This window comes from Notamacropus eugenii, chromosome 3, assembly GCF_028372415.1.
Source record: "Notamacropus eugenii isolate mMacEug1 chromosome 3, mMacEug1.pri_v2, whole genome shotgun sequence".
NCBI lineage: Eukaryota > Metazoa > Chordata > Mammalia > Diprotodontia > Macropodidae > Notamacropus > Notamacropus eugenii.
In genome coordinates, this window is record NC_092874.1 from 405723629 (window position 1) to 405738597 (window position 14969).

The 14969-nt window shown below is 39.2% G+C and overlaps 1 protein-coding gene across 1 annotated transcript in view; it reads left to right on the forward strand.

Annotated features, from left to right (window-relative positions):
• XYLT1 (xylosyltransferase 1) overlaps positions 1-14969 on the forward strand; it is a 422682-nt gene that overhangs the window by 390620 nt on the left and 17093 nt on the right. The window contains exon 11 of the mRNA XM_072598097.1: positions 10009-10342. Coding sequence (XP_072454198.1) covers positions 10009-10342 — 334 coding nt within the window. The remainder of the gene's footprint in view (positions 1-10008; positions 10343-14969) is intronic.

Consider the following 14969-nt stretch of genomic DNA (forward strand, 5'->3'; position numbering starts at 1 on the left):
GTGCCTGATTCCAAGGATACAAAAAACTAAATACAGTGCCTGTCTTCAAGGAGCTAACATTCTAGTGGGGTAGGACAACAAGGAAACAGATAAATAAATGCAAGATATTTTAAGAAAGAGGGAGAGTCCTAATAACTAAGGAAAATCAAGTAGGATTTAGTGTAGGAGAAAACGCTTGAGCTGAGCCTTGAAGGAAACAAGGGGCTCTAAGAAGCAGAGGGGAGGAGGGAGCGAATTCCCTATATGAGGAAATCCTAAAGGGGCAACACAACAACAAGAGAAAACCACTTCAGAGAACATCTTTTCCTGCCTGGTGGGTCAAGTATGTCATTTGTATTACCTGAAGCATAGTATTATGGGGAGAAGATCCTTTTTAAAACATAGAGCACAAAAGAAATGTGTTACTATAATTATTATCATAATGCAACCTAGTTTCACTCCAAACATGAAGAGTCACCATTTAATAAACATTTTTGGACTTTTTTAGACACAGAAGTGTCCTGCCAAATTATCACTTTTGGATAGGATTCCTGTTCTTTGTTCTAGAGTCATAGAATCGATCATATTATTTTACAGATTTAAAGCTAGAAGAGACCTATGAGATTCCCTAATACAACTTGCTCATTCTGCAGATAGGAAAAATGACTTGCCCGAGATTACACAAAGAATTAGAACCTGCCAGGATAGGGTCTGGGTTAAGGGCTGTGTTGATGTTTTTGAGGTTGAGTTATTGGTGGTGGGTGGGGGGGGGGGTCCATTCTTTCACTTGAATCTCATCACACTCATATCTGTGAATATATAGCTATTTTCTGCATCTGACATAAACTAATGGTCCTGTGCCATGTCTCCAGGCATTTTAGTTTAATATTTACAACTTATTTTATGTATATATGCAGCATAATGGAATGGCAAGAGGGTTAGATTTGGAATCAGAGAATCTGGTATTAAAATCTTGAGCCAGCCTCTTATTACTTGTGTGACCTTGGGCAAGTCACTTCACTTCTATGGAGCCTCAGTTCCTTAAATGTAAAATTAGGAGGTTGGACTAAATTATTTTTGATGTCCCTTCTAGTACTCAGTAAGTGGTCCTTTATGCAGAGAATACTATGGATCCAATATCAGTGTAATGGAAATGACTTTACATCTAATAGGGCTTATAGATGCATAGTGATCTAAGCCCACTCTCTTGCCCAGTCCTCCTAATAACCAATAGCAGGCATTTGTAAGGTGACTGGCCAGGATGAAGTAAGTCTATTAAGGGTAAGTCTATGGCTGAGGCATGGAGTGCGATTGACTAATTCACAAAAGCTTCATTAGAAACAAACTCTAATCAGGGGAACTAATTAGATATGAATATGCAGATTTAGATCTTGAGTAAGGGCTATTTCTATTTCTTTAGAAATAGAATGGAGGGTACATGAAGAAGGGAGTCACCATATTCCTTCATGGATGTTTGCAGAGGTGTGCTAGAACCAACTCTAGATTGCAAAAGCCAATTGTTAAATTTTTGGTGTGAGCGTTTTTGCTGTTGTCAGTCAGTCATTTTTCAGTCATGTCCAACTCCTCATGACCCCAACTGGATTTTCTTGGCAAAGATACTGCAGTGGTTTACCATATCCTTCTCCAGCTCATTTTATAGTTGGAGAAACTGAGATTAAGAGGGTTAAGTGACTTGCCCAGGATCACACAGCTAGTAAGTGTCTGGGATCAGATTTGAACTCACTCAGAAATCAGCAATCATTTACAAATCACAGCTCCATTTATTTCCCCCCAGAATGCCTGGATGTTAAACATTTACCAGCACACTCTTGTATTGCTTTGTGAACATATCTTGAGCTTAACAAGAATGCTACTACACAGTGAAGACTCAGGGAATGAAGTCAACACCAAACTGGAGTCCTGATGACCGGAGGCTAATAACAATAATTGGCATTTATATAATACTCTAAGATTTGCAAAGTGCCTTATATTCTTTTGCTTGAATCTCACCACACCCTTCCATGTGTGAATGTATAGCTGTTTCTGCATCTGACATAAACTAATGGTCCTGTGCCATGTCTCCAGGCATCACCCCGCAAGCAAAGCACTGACCTGTATGTGCAGCTAAATGCAGAAGCATGTCCAAACAGGGCATCAGCATGATTTTTCTTGTTAAGCCACAAATTTCAATTAAGGCACCAAATTGATTGGGTAGATTTGTGCAGCCATTAAAGAGCTCACTCTATAAATTATTGGCTTTCTGGGGCAATTAGAAGGTGCCACAGTCAGATTCAACACTGGGGCGGGCGCAGCCAATTGGAGACATTAATGTCCCATTAAGGAGATGAATGTCGGGTTCGTTCTGTTTATCAACGTGGCTGCTAGGTGGCTTGCTGTCTCCATGCCGTGACAAATGATTGTGCCTGTCCCATTTCTTGTGATTTGCAAGGGCTCCCATTGTGGGTTTAGTTCTTCAATCCTGAGACCCTTATGTCAAGAAACACTTGACAGAGAGTCAGAGCACAATGAAAGAGCCTTAAATCTTCTGTATCCGTAGTTTGCAAGTTTTCTTCCTCCTCTTCGAGGAAAAAAAATAGAGAATTAAGTTAGAGGAAGAGAGGCAGATAGTAGAGGGCAGAGGTGTCAAACATATGTAGCCCATAACAATCCTGAATCAGATTAAAATGTAATTGGAAAATATTTAACAAAATAAAAATACAATAAAACATTAGACAACATTACATTTTAAAACTAATTGATATGTGGCTTGTAGGGATCTTTACATATGGATTAGTGGCTTCCATTTTTATTTGACACAATTTGTATAGGGGAACAAAAGCTGGTCTCAGGTTGCCAAAGTGATTTTCCAAACGCTCAGGTTTGATCATGTTCTCCACCTACTCAACAAATTCCACTGGTTTCTTTGTCTCAAAGGCCAATTATGAACTCCTTAGCATTTAAAGCTTTTCGCAATATGGTCCCTTCCTACCTTTTCAGTCTTCTAATACAATACTCCCCTCATACTCTCACTGTTCCATACACACAACATTCCATCTCTCAATTCCATGTTGTTCTTTAGCTCTCCTCCATGTCTGGAATGGTCTCTGTCCTTATCTATATCTTTTTTGAACCCATTAGAGTGATAGTCTGGCAAGATGGAAAGAAAGCTAGTTCTAGAGGCATATGACCTGATCAAATCCGACCCCTGATCCTTGTTATCTGTTTCATTTTGGCTTCTGTTGACTTCCCTAGACCTGTTTCCGTGTATGTAAAATAAGGAGATTAAACTAGATACCTTGGAGGTCCCTTTCAGTTCTCCATCTATGCCCTTTTGGTTTGTGCCTGCTGAACACACTGTCCAGGATGTGTGAGCCTGGACAATCATTTAACCTCTCAGTACCCCAACATCCCTCTGTAAAACCATGAGACCCAGAGGGCTTGCTGGTCTGCATTGACAGAGGGAATTTTATCAGAGTAAGGGACTTTCAATGAGAAAGTTCCGAAGAGGAAGAAATGTGTCTACTTTACTGAAAAGGTCTCACGAGGTACTTTTTTCTTTTAATTTTTTCTTCTTCTCTAGAAATGAGCCCTATCCCAAGGCTTAGGAAAGTGATTTTCTTCTACATAGGTTAATGTGTGCAGGTATGAAGTGTGTGTGTGTGTGGAGGGGGGGTGCATTGTTTTTCTAAAATGATTATTTGTTGATGAGTCACAGAATGATTCTTGCCCATCTGGAATATTTCATATCAAGAGGCACCCAAGGCACAAGAGAAATACAGTGTGGAAAGGAAGTCCATGACTGAAGTCAGTTGATTTTTCCATTCCTTTAGGGAATCAGCTGTCTTCTCTGGCCTCCACAGCAACCCATCCCTCTAGGGAACTAGCGAGAGACTTCCATTTCTCTTTATGCTTGCCTGATGACTGCCCCACTTGGTCATTTTGTCAGCATTTTCCTCGGTTTCAAAATTTAATGTCTCTGAAATTATTGTTAATACTATTTCTTGCAAGTAGCAAGGAAGACATTCAGTGGATTTTACTCACTCTACGTTGCTTGTAAGCAAATCTATTCTTTGAGCAAGGTACAGATATCAGTTTCTTTCCCTTTTTACTTTCTAATTTCAAAAATGTATAATTTGCTAAACAAACCCTCTTGTTCTCACTAGCCTTTTCTTTTCTTTCTCACTTTTCAAAAATATCCTGGCCCTACAAGGGAAAGGACTCTACGTTGAATGAGTTTTTGCCATTGATTTCTCTTAGTACAAATAAAAGTCCTTTAATCGATAGGTTGGTTGGTTTTGCTGAACTGTTCCCTTCCTCTCTTTTTTTTCTTTCTTATAAGCTATGATGGAGTTCTGGAAAGGATCAGGAGAAGTATTGGGTAATGTTGATGATATAAAAACAAAAGATTATAATACAACTATTTTCATTAAAAAAACAAACACTGCACTGCACCAGGCCCTACTGAACAGGTCTTTTAAAAAGGGTGCCTGCTCAGTTATTGTTGTTGATCCCAAGCTCACTCTTAAGTTGAGGATCAATGGAATTTTAAATATAGGTTTAAAAAAATACACCCACTCCTCATCTTAAGGGGTTAGTTTTGATCTATACAGCCTTTCAAGTTCACTCATTCACTAAACATTTACTGAACTCCTGCTATGTGCAAGATAATACTGGGGATATCATTTCCTGACTTCTGAATCCATTTTGAACTTGGTTTTTTACTATTTGAACATAAAAAAAAAAAAGGCTAATGTGTATTGTTCCCTATGGCATATAAAAATTGGAAACATGCAACAGCCCGAAGCTGATGTTTGTTAGAGAGCCATGAGACATGAGAGCATTAAACCTAGGAATGTAGGGGAATGTATTCTTAAGGAAGTTTATAAATATGTGCATGTGTTATTTTGTCAATCCATGTATGCATAAGGTACTATTTAAAAAGGGGAAAATAGATTACATGGAAAACATGTGTTATGTTTTCTTCATTCTCTTCTACCAACACAACTCTATGCTATATCTTCAGATACGTAAAATTTGTGCTCCTGGGGAAGAAGAAGAGATCTAATTTAATTTGGAAGGCTAACAAGGCCTCTCTGCACTGGAATTCTAAACAGTAAATTCATTTTTCAACACACTGGCAAATAAAATTCATCCTGGGGGAAAAGAAACCACATATGTACACACATACGTGGGTGACAAGCAATTAGTATGAGCTTTTGGTTCCTAATGGCCTTGTTTGTGCTGGGACCAGCCTGAAATAAGCTGTGTGTATGGTCTCTGAATCCAAGATGTCTTTTCAAAGGCCAGTTTGTCCTCTGTAAATGGACAGTACTCACTCTTTATTTATGGACATGCTCTCACTCTGTTTATGTACACTCCCTTCCCTGTTTTGAAATATTTTTTCTCTAAAATCATCATTGCCCATTTGTGCCAGAACCTACAGGAGCAACCATCAAAACCAGATGCAGGCCAGTGAATTAGAAAAACAGCTTAGAAGACGATGACAGTGATGAAGGTGGTGATGGTAATGATAATAGCGTGTATAGAGTTTGTAAAGTGCCTAACATATGTCAGCGCATTTGATCCTCACCACAGCTCTGTGTAAGGAAGGTGCTATTATTATCCCCACTTTATAGATAAGGAAACTGAGGGTAAGAAAGTAAAATGACTTCCTCAGATTCAAGAGGTCAAGATAAGGTCTTCTTGCTTCCAAGTCCAGTGCTCTGTTTACTCCAGCGGGTCATGAGAGCTTATGTTTAAAAGTGGATGGGATCTTAGAAATTGTGTGGTCCAATCCCTTCATTTGACATATGAGGAAACTGAGGCCCAGAGATTTGAAATGATTTGCCCCAAATTACAAAAATTGTTAGTGGCAGAGATGGGATGTGAAATAAGGTCTTCTAAAGCAAAATCTGGTACCCTTTCCACTATGCCAGCATACTGATGCACATAGTAAATGCTTAAACGTTTTGTAAATGATCATGATGGGCTGACTATATGGCAGCTAATTGGTGCAGTGGATAAAGTGATGGTCCTGGAGTCAGGAAGACTTATCTCCCTGACTTCAAATAAAGCCTCAGACATTTATTAACTGTGTGACCCTGAGCAAGTCATGTAACCCTGTTCTCAGTTTCCTCATCTATAAAATGAGCTGGAGACGCAAATGGCAAAACACTCCAGGGTCTTTGCCAAGAAAACTCTAAATGGGGTCATGAAGATACAACTGAAATGACTGAACAGCACAAGATTATCCTATAGGAAAATGCTTCTACTTTGGTTAGCTTTCTCCTACTGTCATGCTTTTGGGTCACCTCTCCTTTGCCACAGGTTGTTGTGTGCTTAAGGAAAACAAACTAATTTTAATAGCAAATGAAAGAAAGCATAATTTAAAATGTAAATCTGTGCCTTTGGAGAAAAAAAACCTTCAGTGAATGATTCAGCATTTTTTATTGTCTTTGCCACCTTTCCCTGTGTCAAAGACAAATCAATAAATAGTCATTGAACACTTTCTATGGGGTAGACTATTTGGAGAGGTTACAAAAAAGTATACAATGAAATCCTTATTTTGAAGGAATAATTATAAAAAATTAAACAGTACAAGATGACAAAGCCATTTGTTTGATAGAAGTAGTAATTTCTATCAGAGTTCAGAAGAGGGAAAAATTGTGATGGGCTGGGATAGACTCTGTAAAGGAGCTAGGATGCAAAGTGGGTCCTGAAGGATACCTGGGGTTGGGAGGAAAAGGTAGGGTAGAGGGCACGCCAAAGAAGAAGGAAAAAAAGATACGTGGTAAAGAAAAATTCAGTTAAGAGGATTGAGGAGAGTGTGGGCGTTGAAAAGCTCAAAATGTATTCAGTGTGACCGTTCGTAGAACAATTTGGTGAGAATAGAGTGGAAATCAGGCTGGATAGCCTGGACTTAGTGTTGGTAATTGAAAACAGCATGAGAAACATGTGTCCCTTCAATTCTGGGACAGTCAGAAAGAGAATGGAACCCTTTGCAAAGGCCAGGAGATGAGAGCCATGTGTAAGGAAGAGTAAGAACAGTTGAGCTAAACTGTGACATGTACAAAGAAGAATCATGGGTAGTAAGGATGCTAAACATCGGGTTTTATATTTGCTCCTAGAGATAATAGGGGGTTCTTCACAACCTAGTACCACATTACATTTCCAGACTGGTCCATTGTCTAGCTCCGAGTGGGAAGAAGGGGATAGATATGTTGTGACAGAAGAAACAAGTTTTGACAATGCAGTGGATATACGAGATAAATCAAAAGGAGGTTTCAAACACAACCCTGAGGTTGCAAGCCTGAGGAACTGAAAGAAAGGACAGTGATGCAGAACAAAAATAAACAAATTCAGAAAGGGGTGGCTTAGGGGAAGTGCTTCAGCGATGTCCAGTGTGAAATGTTCATGGAGCAGGTCATACTCTTAATATTTTATAATTTTAGAATTAGAAGCAGCATCATATAATGGCAAAGAGCGCTATTCTTGGAATCAGAAGGACTCAAAAGACCATGGGATCTGTCCGTCTGACTTAGAACAGAAACCTTCTCTATGTTACCCTCATTTAAAGGTAGACTCCTCAGTATCAGAGGCTGTCATACTTTTTCTCCTAATGCTTAGCATAGTGTTTTACACATAGTAGGCATTTAATAAATGCTTTTTTCATTCATTTGTTCATTCATTCATCCTTCTATGTGGCTCTTGCTATGTCTCTCCATAAGTAGTCATTAGAGGATTGACCCAACGTGCCAGAAGCCTTTTTCTTGTGATATATTAAAGGTAGCATTATAGCCCATGGGCTGTCCATTTGTTATGTCTCATTTTTGCTACATGACCAGAATCTCACCTTCTTTACTGGCTACCCATGTCATCAATGATGTCATTTATACTGCTTCTTCTATGAAACTAATTTTTTTTATCGATATTCTGTAACCTACCATGTATCTTTCTCACTTCTTATTTACTAAAAAAAAAAAATGAGATAATTTACTATGAACTCTCTCTTCTCATTTTTCTTCATCCCCAAACCACCTCATTCTCCTTTCCTCCAGACCTAAATAATGAGATAGCCCTTTTCCTCACAAAGACTAGCCTTATGGACCTTTGATCCCATTCTCTCCCATATTGTCCATCAGATTGCCCCCTTAGACATATCAAATATGCTCAAGTCCCCCAGACTTAAAAAATAAAACACTCTTCACTAACTTTTACAATATCTTATGTCTTTCCTCTTTTCCTTAGCCAAACTTAACCAAACTCCAAAGAAAAGCTATTTACATTGTCTTCAAATCATCTCTTCTCAGTCTTCCATCCTTTACAGTCTGGCTTCCAACCTCATACCTCAATTGAAACCAAGAATCTCTTAATTGCCAAAACAGATCACCTTTTCTCGGTCCTCAAATTACTTTTTTAACCCCTCTGTTGCATTTAATTCTGTTGAACACCTTCTCCTTCCAAATACTCTTTCCTCTCTAGGTTTTCATGATACTATTGTTGGTTTTTCTCCTACCTATCTTTAGTCTTCTTTGCTAGTTCATCCTCTGTATCACAATCCCTAACTGTGGGCATTCAAGGTTCTTTTGGGGACTTCTCTTCTCCTTATTTCTCTTTGTACTCGCTTTTAGTAATTTCCTCAGTAATTTCATAATTATCATTTCTGTACAGATAATTCACAGATAGTATATCCAGCCTCAGTCTCTCCTCTGACTTCCAGTCACAAATCACCAGTTGCCTATTGACCATTTCAAACATGTATCAACTCTACAGGTCAAAAATGGAACTTTTCTTTTACCCCCTAAACTCACTCCTCTACCATACTTCTTTATTTCTGGTGAGATCATCACTATTTTTCCAGTCTCTCAGATTTGTAACCTTATCATTATTCTCAGGTTCTCTCTGTCCCTTGCCCACATATTTGACCAGTTACTAAATCTTGCAGTTTCTGTCTACCTCCATACCATCTTTTCTGTCATCTAACCCCTTATCTCTCCTCACAAACCCACTTCCTTAGATCAAACTCTCATCACACATCGATGACCTCTGCTTTGACCTCCTTCTGCATATCTCACTGCATTCTAACTCACTGCCTGCACAGCTACAAAAGTGATTTTCCAAAAGCACATATCTGCCATGTCAGTCTCATACTCAGTAAACTCCAAGTCCTCTCTGTTGCCTCTGAAATAAAACTTAAAGCCCATTGTTGGATTGTTAAAGCCCTTTACAACCTAACCCTAAGCTCTATTCCTAGCCTCATTATACCTTACTCCCCTTTCTGCATTTTATTATCTGATCTAAATGACCTTCCCTCTATCCCTCACATATAGTACTATGTCTCCTCTCTCTGACATCTCTAGTACATACCCTCCTCACTTACTGTCTTCTCACAGAATCCTGAAATTTCTTCAAATTTCACTCAGCTCAAGGATCAGTTTCTCCATGAAGCCTTTCCTGATCTTCTAGCCTTCTCTTCCTAACTTCCATGGACCTAACAATCTTGTATTTCTTTTCTATTTTTACTGTTTATATTCTAATATATACATGTCTGCCCCTGTAGGATGTAAGCTCCTTAAGAGGAAAAATTTGGATTTTTTTCTTTCTATCCCCAGCACCTAATGCAGTATTTGGAACACAGTAAGAACTTAAGAACAAAGGATGCCCATGGATTGATATTCTATTACCAAATCTCTCTGACCAGCTAAGCTGCTGGAGGAAAATATGACAACATGTTTACTAGAATAGTTTCCCAAATATCAAAGAAGTCTGAACAAATCTACATTATAGATATCTAAATTATTCAGTACAGTGCTGCTTTTATTCATGTTTTTTCAAGGTCTTCTTGCATGGAATGATTTCTCTACCAATGAAGTTTTTTGCCATGGTCCAAGGTTTGCAATGCCTCACTTAACAACTTTATCCCTTTTGGAGATACACTGGTCTTTGCTCTACGACATCTTAACTCAAAGAACTTGAGATCCATTCCATGGTTCACCATCCCAGCTGATTTCACCAACTCTTTTATTTCAGATCGGCACTGACTGGGATGCCAAGGAGAGGATATTCCGCAACTTTGGAGGACTCCTTGGGCCAAAGGATGAACCAGTAGGGATGCAGAAATGGGGGAAGGGGCCCAATGTGACAGTAACTGTCGTTTGGGTCGATCCCGTCAATGTCATTGCAGCCACCTATGACATCTTGATTGAGTCCAGTGCTGAGTTCACACATTACAAACCACCTTTGAACTTGCCCCTTCGACCTGGAGTTTGGACTGTCAAAATTCTGCACCATTGGGTGCCAGTTGCTGAAACCAAATTCCTTGTTACTCCTCTGACCTTCTTTAACAAGCAGCCTATTAAACCAGGTAAGTGTCTTTCACTCAGATCATTTCTAGGAAGATATGCTTTTACCTATAGCACAAATTTGTTTTTCTGTAGTAGTAATGGTTTAAGTGGTGGTGGGGCTGGTAAGTGGTGGACTGGATAGAGCACTGAGCTTAGAATGAAGAAGGTGCATCTCTGTGAATTCAAATCCAGCCTCAGACACTTTTGTGTGACCCTGGGCAAGTCACTTAACCCTGTGGATCTCAGTTCCTTGTCTGTAAAATGAGCTGGAGAAGGAAAATGGCAAAACACTCTGGCACCTTTGCCAAGAAAACCCCAAATCAGGGTCACCAAGAGTCAGAAATGACTGAAAAACAAGTGTTAGCAGTAATAGTAATAATACTACCAATGCTACTTGTAACAGTAATAACGATAATAACTCACATTTCTGTAGTGCTGTAGGCTCCACTTTCCTCACAGTAACCCTGTGAATAGGTAATACAAGTAATGTCCCCATGAGGAAACTGAAGTCCAGAGAGGTCAACTGATTTGCCTAGTTCACATAGCTAGTAAGTAGTAGAGCTAGGATTCAAACCCACATCTGATTCCAGTCCCCTCTACTCTGTCCTGCCTCTCCATTCTTCAGATACCTGGGATGTATTTCAGGTGCATGAAGACCACACGGGGACAATACTTTTTTTGGCTTTCCAGTATTTCCCTTAGTGCGGTAAAATCCAGCTTTTTTGCTATAAATAGCTTCCTCATTTCTCCCTCCATGCTAAAGCGACTCCATCTGTCTAATATTTAATATATACCAGACAGATGAAGCTCTCCCATCGAGCCCCCTGAAGTTCTTGATCATATTTATGATGGGATGGAAAATAAACTGAGCCAGGCATTTTGCTATCAGGGAATCTTGCCGTTCATGTAATACCAACATCACCAGGCAACTGCTGAGAGCTAATGCACTCTAATTTTCCCCCAGAGGGGTTGGACTTAACATATTTCTCAGCAGGGCACCTAACATGCCCATTTTTTTTCTGCATTATTTTGTTTTTTAACTTTTTTAAGTTAGATGTTTCCATTTAAACAACAATAAATAAGAGAAGTCAAGAAATGCATTTCAGCCATTGTTAGTTCATCAGTAACAATGTGCTGGCTGTCAATTTTGAAAAGGCACAATGTGGGGGAGGAAGATAGAATTTTGGCGCAAGGGACTTATAACTTCTAGAAGGGGATGCATTAATTTGCATGCATGCAAATTAGATTAGCCTCCTTTCTTCCTAATTTTTTATGATGACTGAGGTGAAAGCATAGACTAAGTGTTTTCCTGATGCAGTTGTAGATTGTCCATTGAATCTATAACCTACTGATTACTGTTCAGACCATGCATGGCATTCTGACATTCCCAGGGCTCCTTGGAGACAGAGGTTGGGAATTAAGATGTCACTTTCCCCCCCAAATATCCAGGAAGGTGATAGAAGCATCAGCTCTTTTACTATGAGTTCCTTGAGAATAGGCACTATCTTTTGTCATTCTTTGTATTCCCAGCATTTAGCACAGTGCCTGGAACACAGTAGGTGCTTCATAAATGTTTATTTACGAACTGATTGATAAATTGTTTTTAACCTTAGCTTGACATGCACATAGACACACACACACACACACACACACACACACAGACACAGACACACACACATCTAGCAACTAGGCGGTACAATGGATAGAGTGCCTGGGCTGGTAAGGAAGACTCATCTTTAATGAGTTCCAATCTGGTCTGACACTTAGCTGTCCAACTCTGAGAGAGGCACTTAAGTCTGTTTGCCTCAGTTTCCTCATCTGTATAAAGAGCTGAAGAAGGAAATGGCAAACCATTTCAGTATCTTTGCCAAGAAAACTTCAAATGTGGTCATGAAGAATCAGACACGACTGAAAATGACTCAGCAACCACAAAAAAGTTACGAATGACACACAGAAATGATGAACAGAACAGCCTTACCCCACTTCTCCCTAGCTGTGCAGACATCAGTCAGTCTGAAGAAAGAGTAGCCAAGAGCTGCCCAAAGGTTAAGCTGTGCCCCACTTCTAACTTGAATTTTCCATTTTGGGGAATGTCTCCATCTCATGGAAAATGAGCAAAATCAGGTTCATTCAGCCATTGCTGAGCAGATGACACTTTGCTGGTAATTGCTAACATTTTGCTAACAATGTTCCAGTGACAAAGAACATGGAGGTGGGAGAAAATACAATTTGTAAAACAATTCATCAAGAGTAATTAGCTATTGATGTGTCCCTAGTAATCTCAAGAAATCTGATGAGGTAGAATTGAAGAAAATTTAATTACTGAGGAAAGAATCAAGAGTTGGTATTGTAATAGTATTTCCCACATTAGCCTCACTTCTCATAAGGGTTTTGAACTCTCTATTTCAAAATGTTCATTAGCTGCTCCTTTTACTTGAAATTTCCTGGCTTTTGCTGCTTTGTCACCATTTTATTATTTGAACTTTCTCCCCCTCCCCCAACACTACTCCACATAGGCAGAATGAAGGCATTATAAAACTATGAAAGAAAAATTAGGCTTTCCACCAAAGGAACCGATTCTGTTCCACTGGCAAATGATATCCACCACTGTCTGAGGATAACATGATTTTGATTTACCGGAAATTTGGGGGTGGGGTTAAAAATACATGATTGAGTCATTAACAAGAATAGATTTTTATACATTTTGTTTCCCTAAAATATTAAGATTCACTTATACATGTGACCTTCATTTACAGTGGCAAAACTGAAAACCCAGCATGCCTCTCTGTATGTCTTATTCAGGGAATCCTAGATTTAGAGTTACAGAGTATCTTAGAGATAGATCATCTAATTTACCCCAACTCCCTCATTTTGTAGGTGGGGAAACTGATGCTCAGAAAGTGGAAGTGACCATTTTGAGGGTGCTTCAAACAAATCTCTATCCTGTACCCTTGAGTGTTTAAGTCTGTGCCTCAAATGACCTGACTCAGTCTTGTTGAAGAAGAGAAGGAAAATCAATTTAGGTTATTAGAAAAAGTTTCTGATCCTAGTGACCACTTTGAAGCTTTTCTCTAAGAATTCCCACCTAGATCCCTGCCTCAAATTTTCTCTTTATTCAGCTTTTCCCTCCCTTTCCTGACCCCTTGGGAAGTTCCCAGGATCCCGTAGGATGGCGGTCACTACAGAAGAGTCTTCAAATTGCCTCCTCTGTCATTCTTCCTGTAATGGTCCAAAGCTGTGTTTGGAAACTAAATTTACACAAAACACAAAGTTAGTTCATCATAGGTAGATGGATAGAAAGAAAAGTCATAAGTATATCCAGGTTAGAACTTGTACACAGGGGAATTAAACTTCCTCAAAAAATGGTACAACTTATGTAAGAGCATAGATGGAATTCAAATATTGCTTTTTTTTTTTTTTTTTTTGCTTTTAAAGGAATAGCTGCACTTTCCTTTATAAAAGACAGCTAGCTAGGTTGTACTGTGGAGGGAGTACTGAGCCTGGAGGCAGGAGGACCTAAGTTCAAATCTGATTTCAGATACTTATTTCCTCTGTGACCCTGGCAAGTCACTTAATTGCTACCTGCCTCAGTTTCCCTATCTGCAAAATGGGGATAATAATAGCTCTTACCTCTCAATCCTACCACTCAATAGGTGGATGGACAGAGAGAAAGGTCATGAGTCTCAGGGTTGTTGTGAGGATAAAAAGAAGTACTTGTAAATTACCATACAGATCTTACAGAGCTGTATAAAATCAAGCTATTATTATCTCCGTTGTCCTTCCCTTTATCCAAGATCCTGTGAAAAGTTGGGCCAGAGAGGGAAATACATATTAGTAAAGATTTACTTATTTCTCATAAGCTCTAATTAACTTCCCTTGAATGGGACTGGATTTGTGATTTCATTACAAGAGGAAGTCTCAGAAGAGGAAACTCTCTCCACTAATTCAGGTTGGCATCTACTCTGCCCCTTGTGGTCTCTGATTCTCCAGAGCACTGTGAGGTTAGATGACTTGCCCAGGTTCACACAACTAGTATATGTCAGAAGGAGGACTTAAACCCAAGTCTTTGTGGTTCCCAAGCCAGCTCTCTACTTCCCTTTGCTAGTCTTTGCCCCAGGGAACCAGAGACAACTCGGAGCTAGTTTCACACAGCATCTTCTGATAAGGAAGTGTTCTAAGACCAGCTCAGCCATGAGTCACTTCAATGAAAGGACTTGTAACTAACCAGAACTTTTAACTAACTTCTTGTTCTTTTTATTAGAGAGTAATCAGTAGGAGATGGTACTTCCAAAAGGTAATTTCTGAGGGATATATATTCTGGAGCCAACCCACCTTGAACTCAATCTCCTATACCTCCTACATCTAAAATCCTGAGAGATGGTTATAGTGATACCCTACTATGGATACTCAGATTTTAAATGATCAGTTATGTTCAGTAGGTTGTCTCACTGAAACAGAAATATGAGTTAATCAGTTTTAGAAATATTTAAAGAATGGGATCTGAAAAAACACAAAAAGATTATTCTGAATTAACTGGAATCTCCTATTCCCTAAGCATACTAGGGAATCAAAATTTTTCTGCCACCACAAAGGCTTGGATTGTAAGTGTTTGATAACAAGCTAACCCGTGAGGTGGTACTTGCCTTG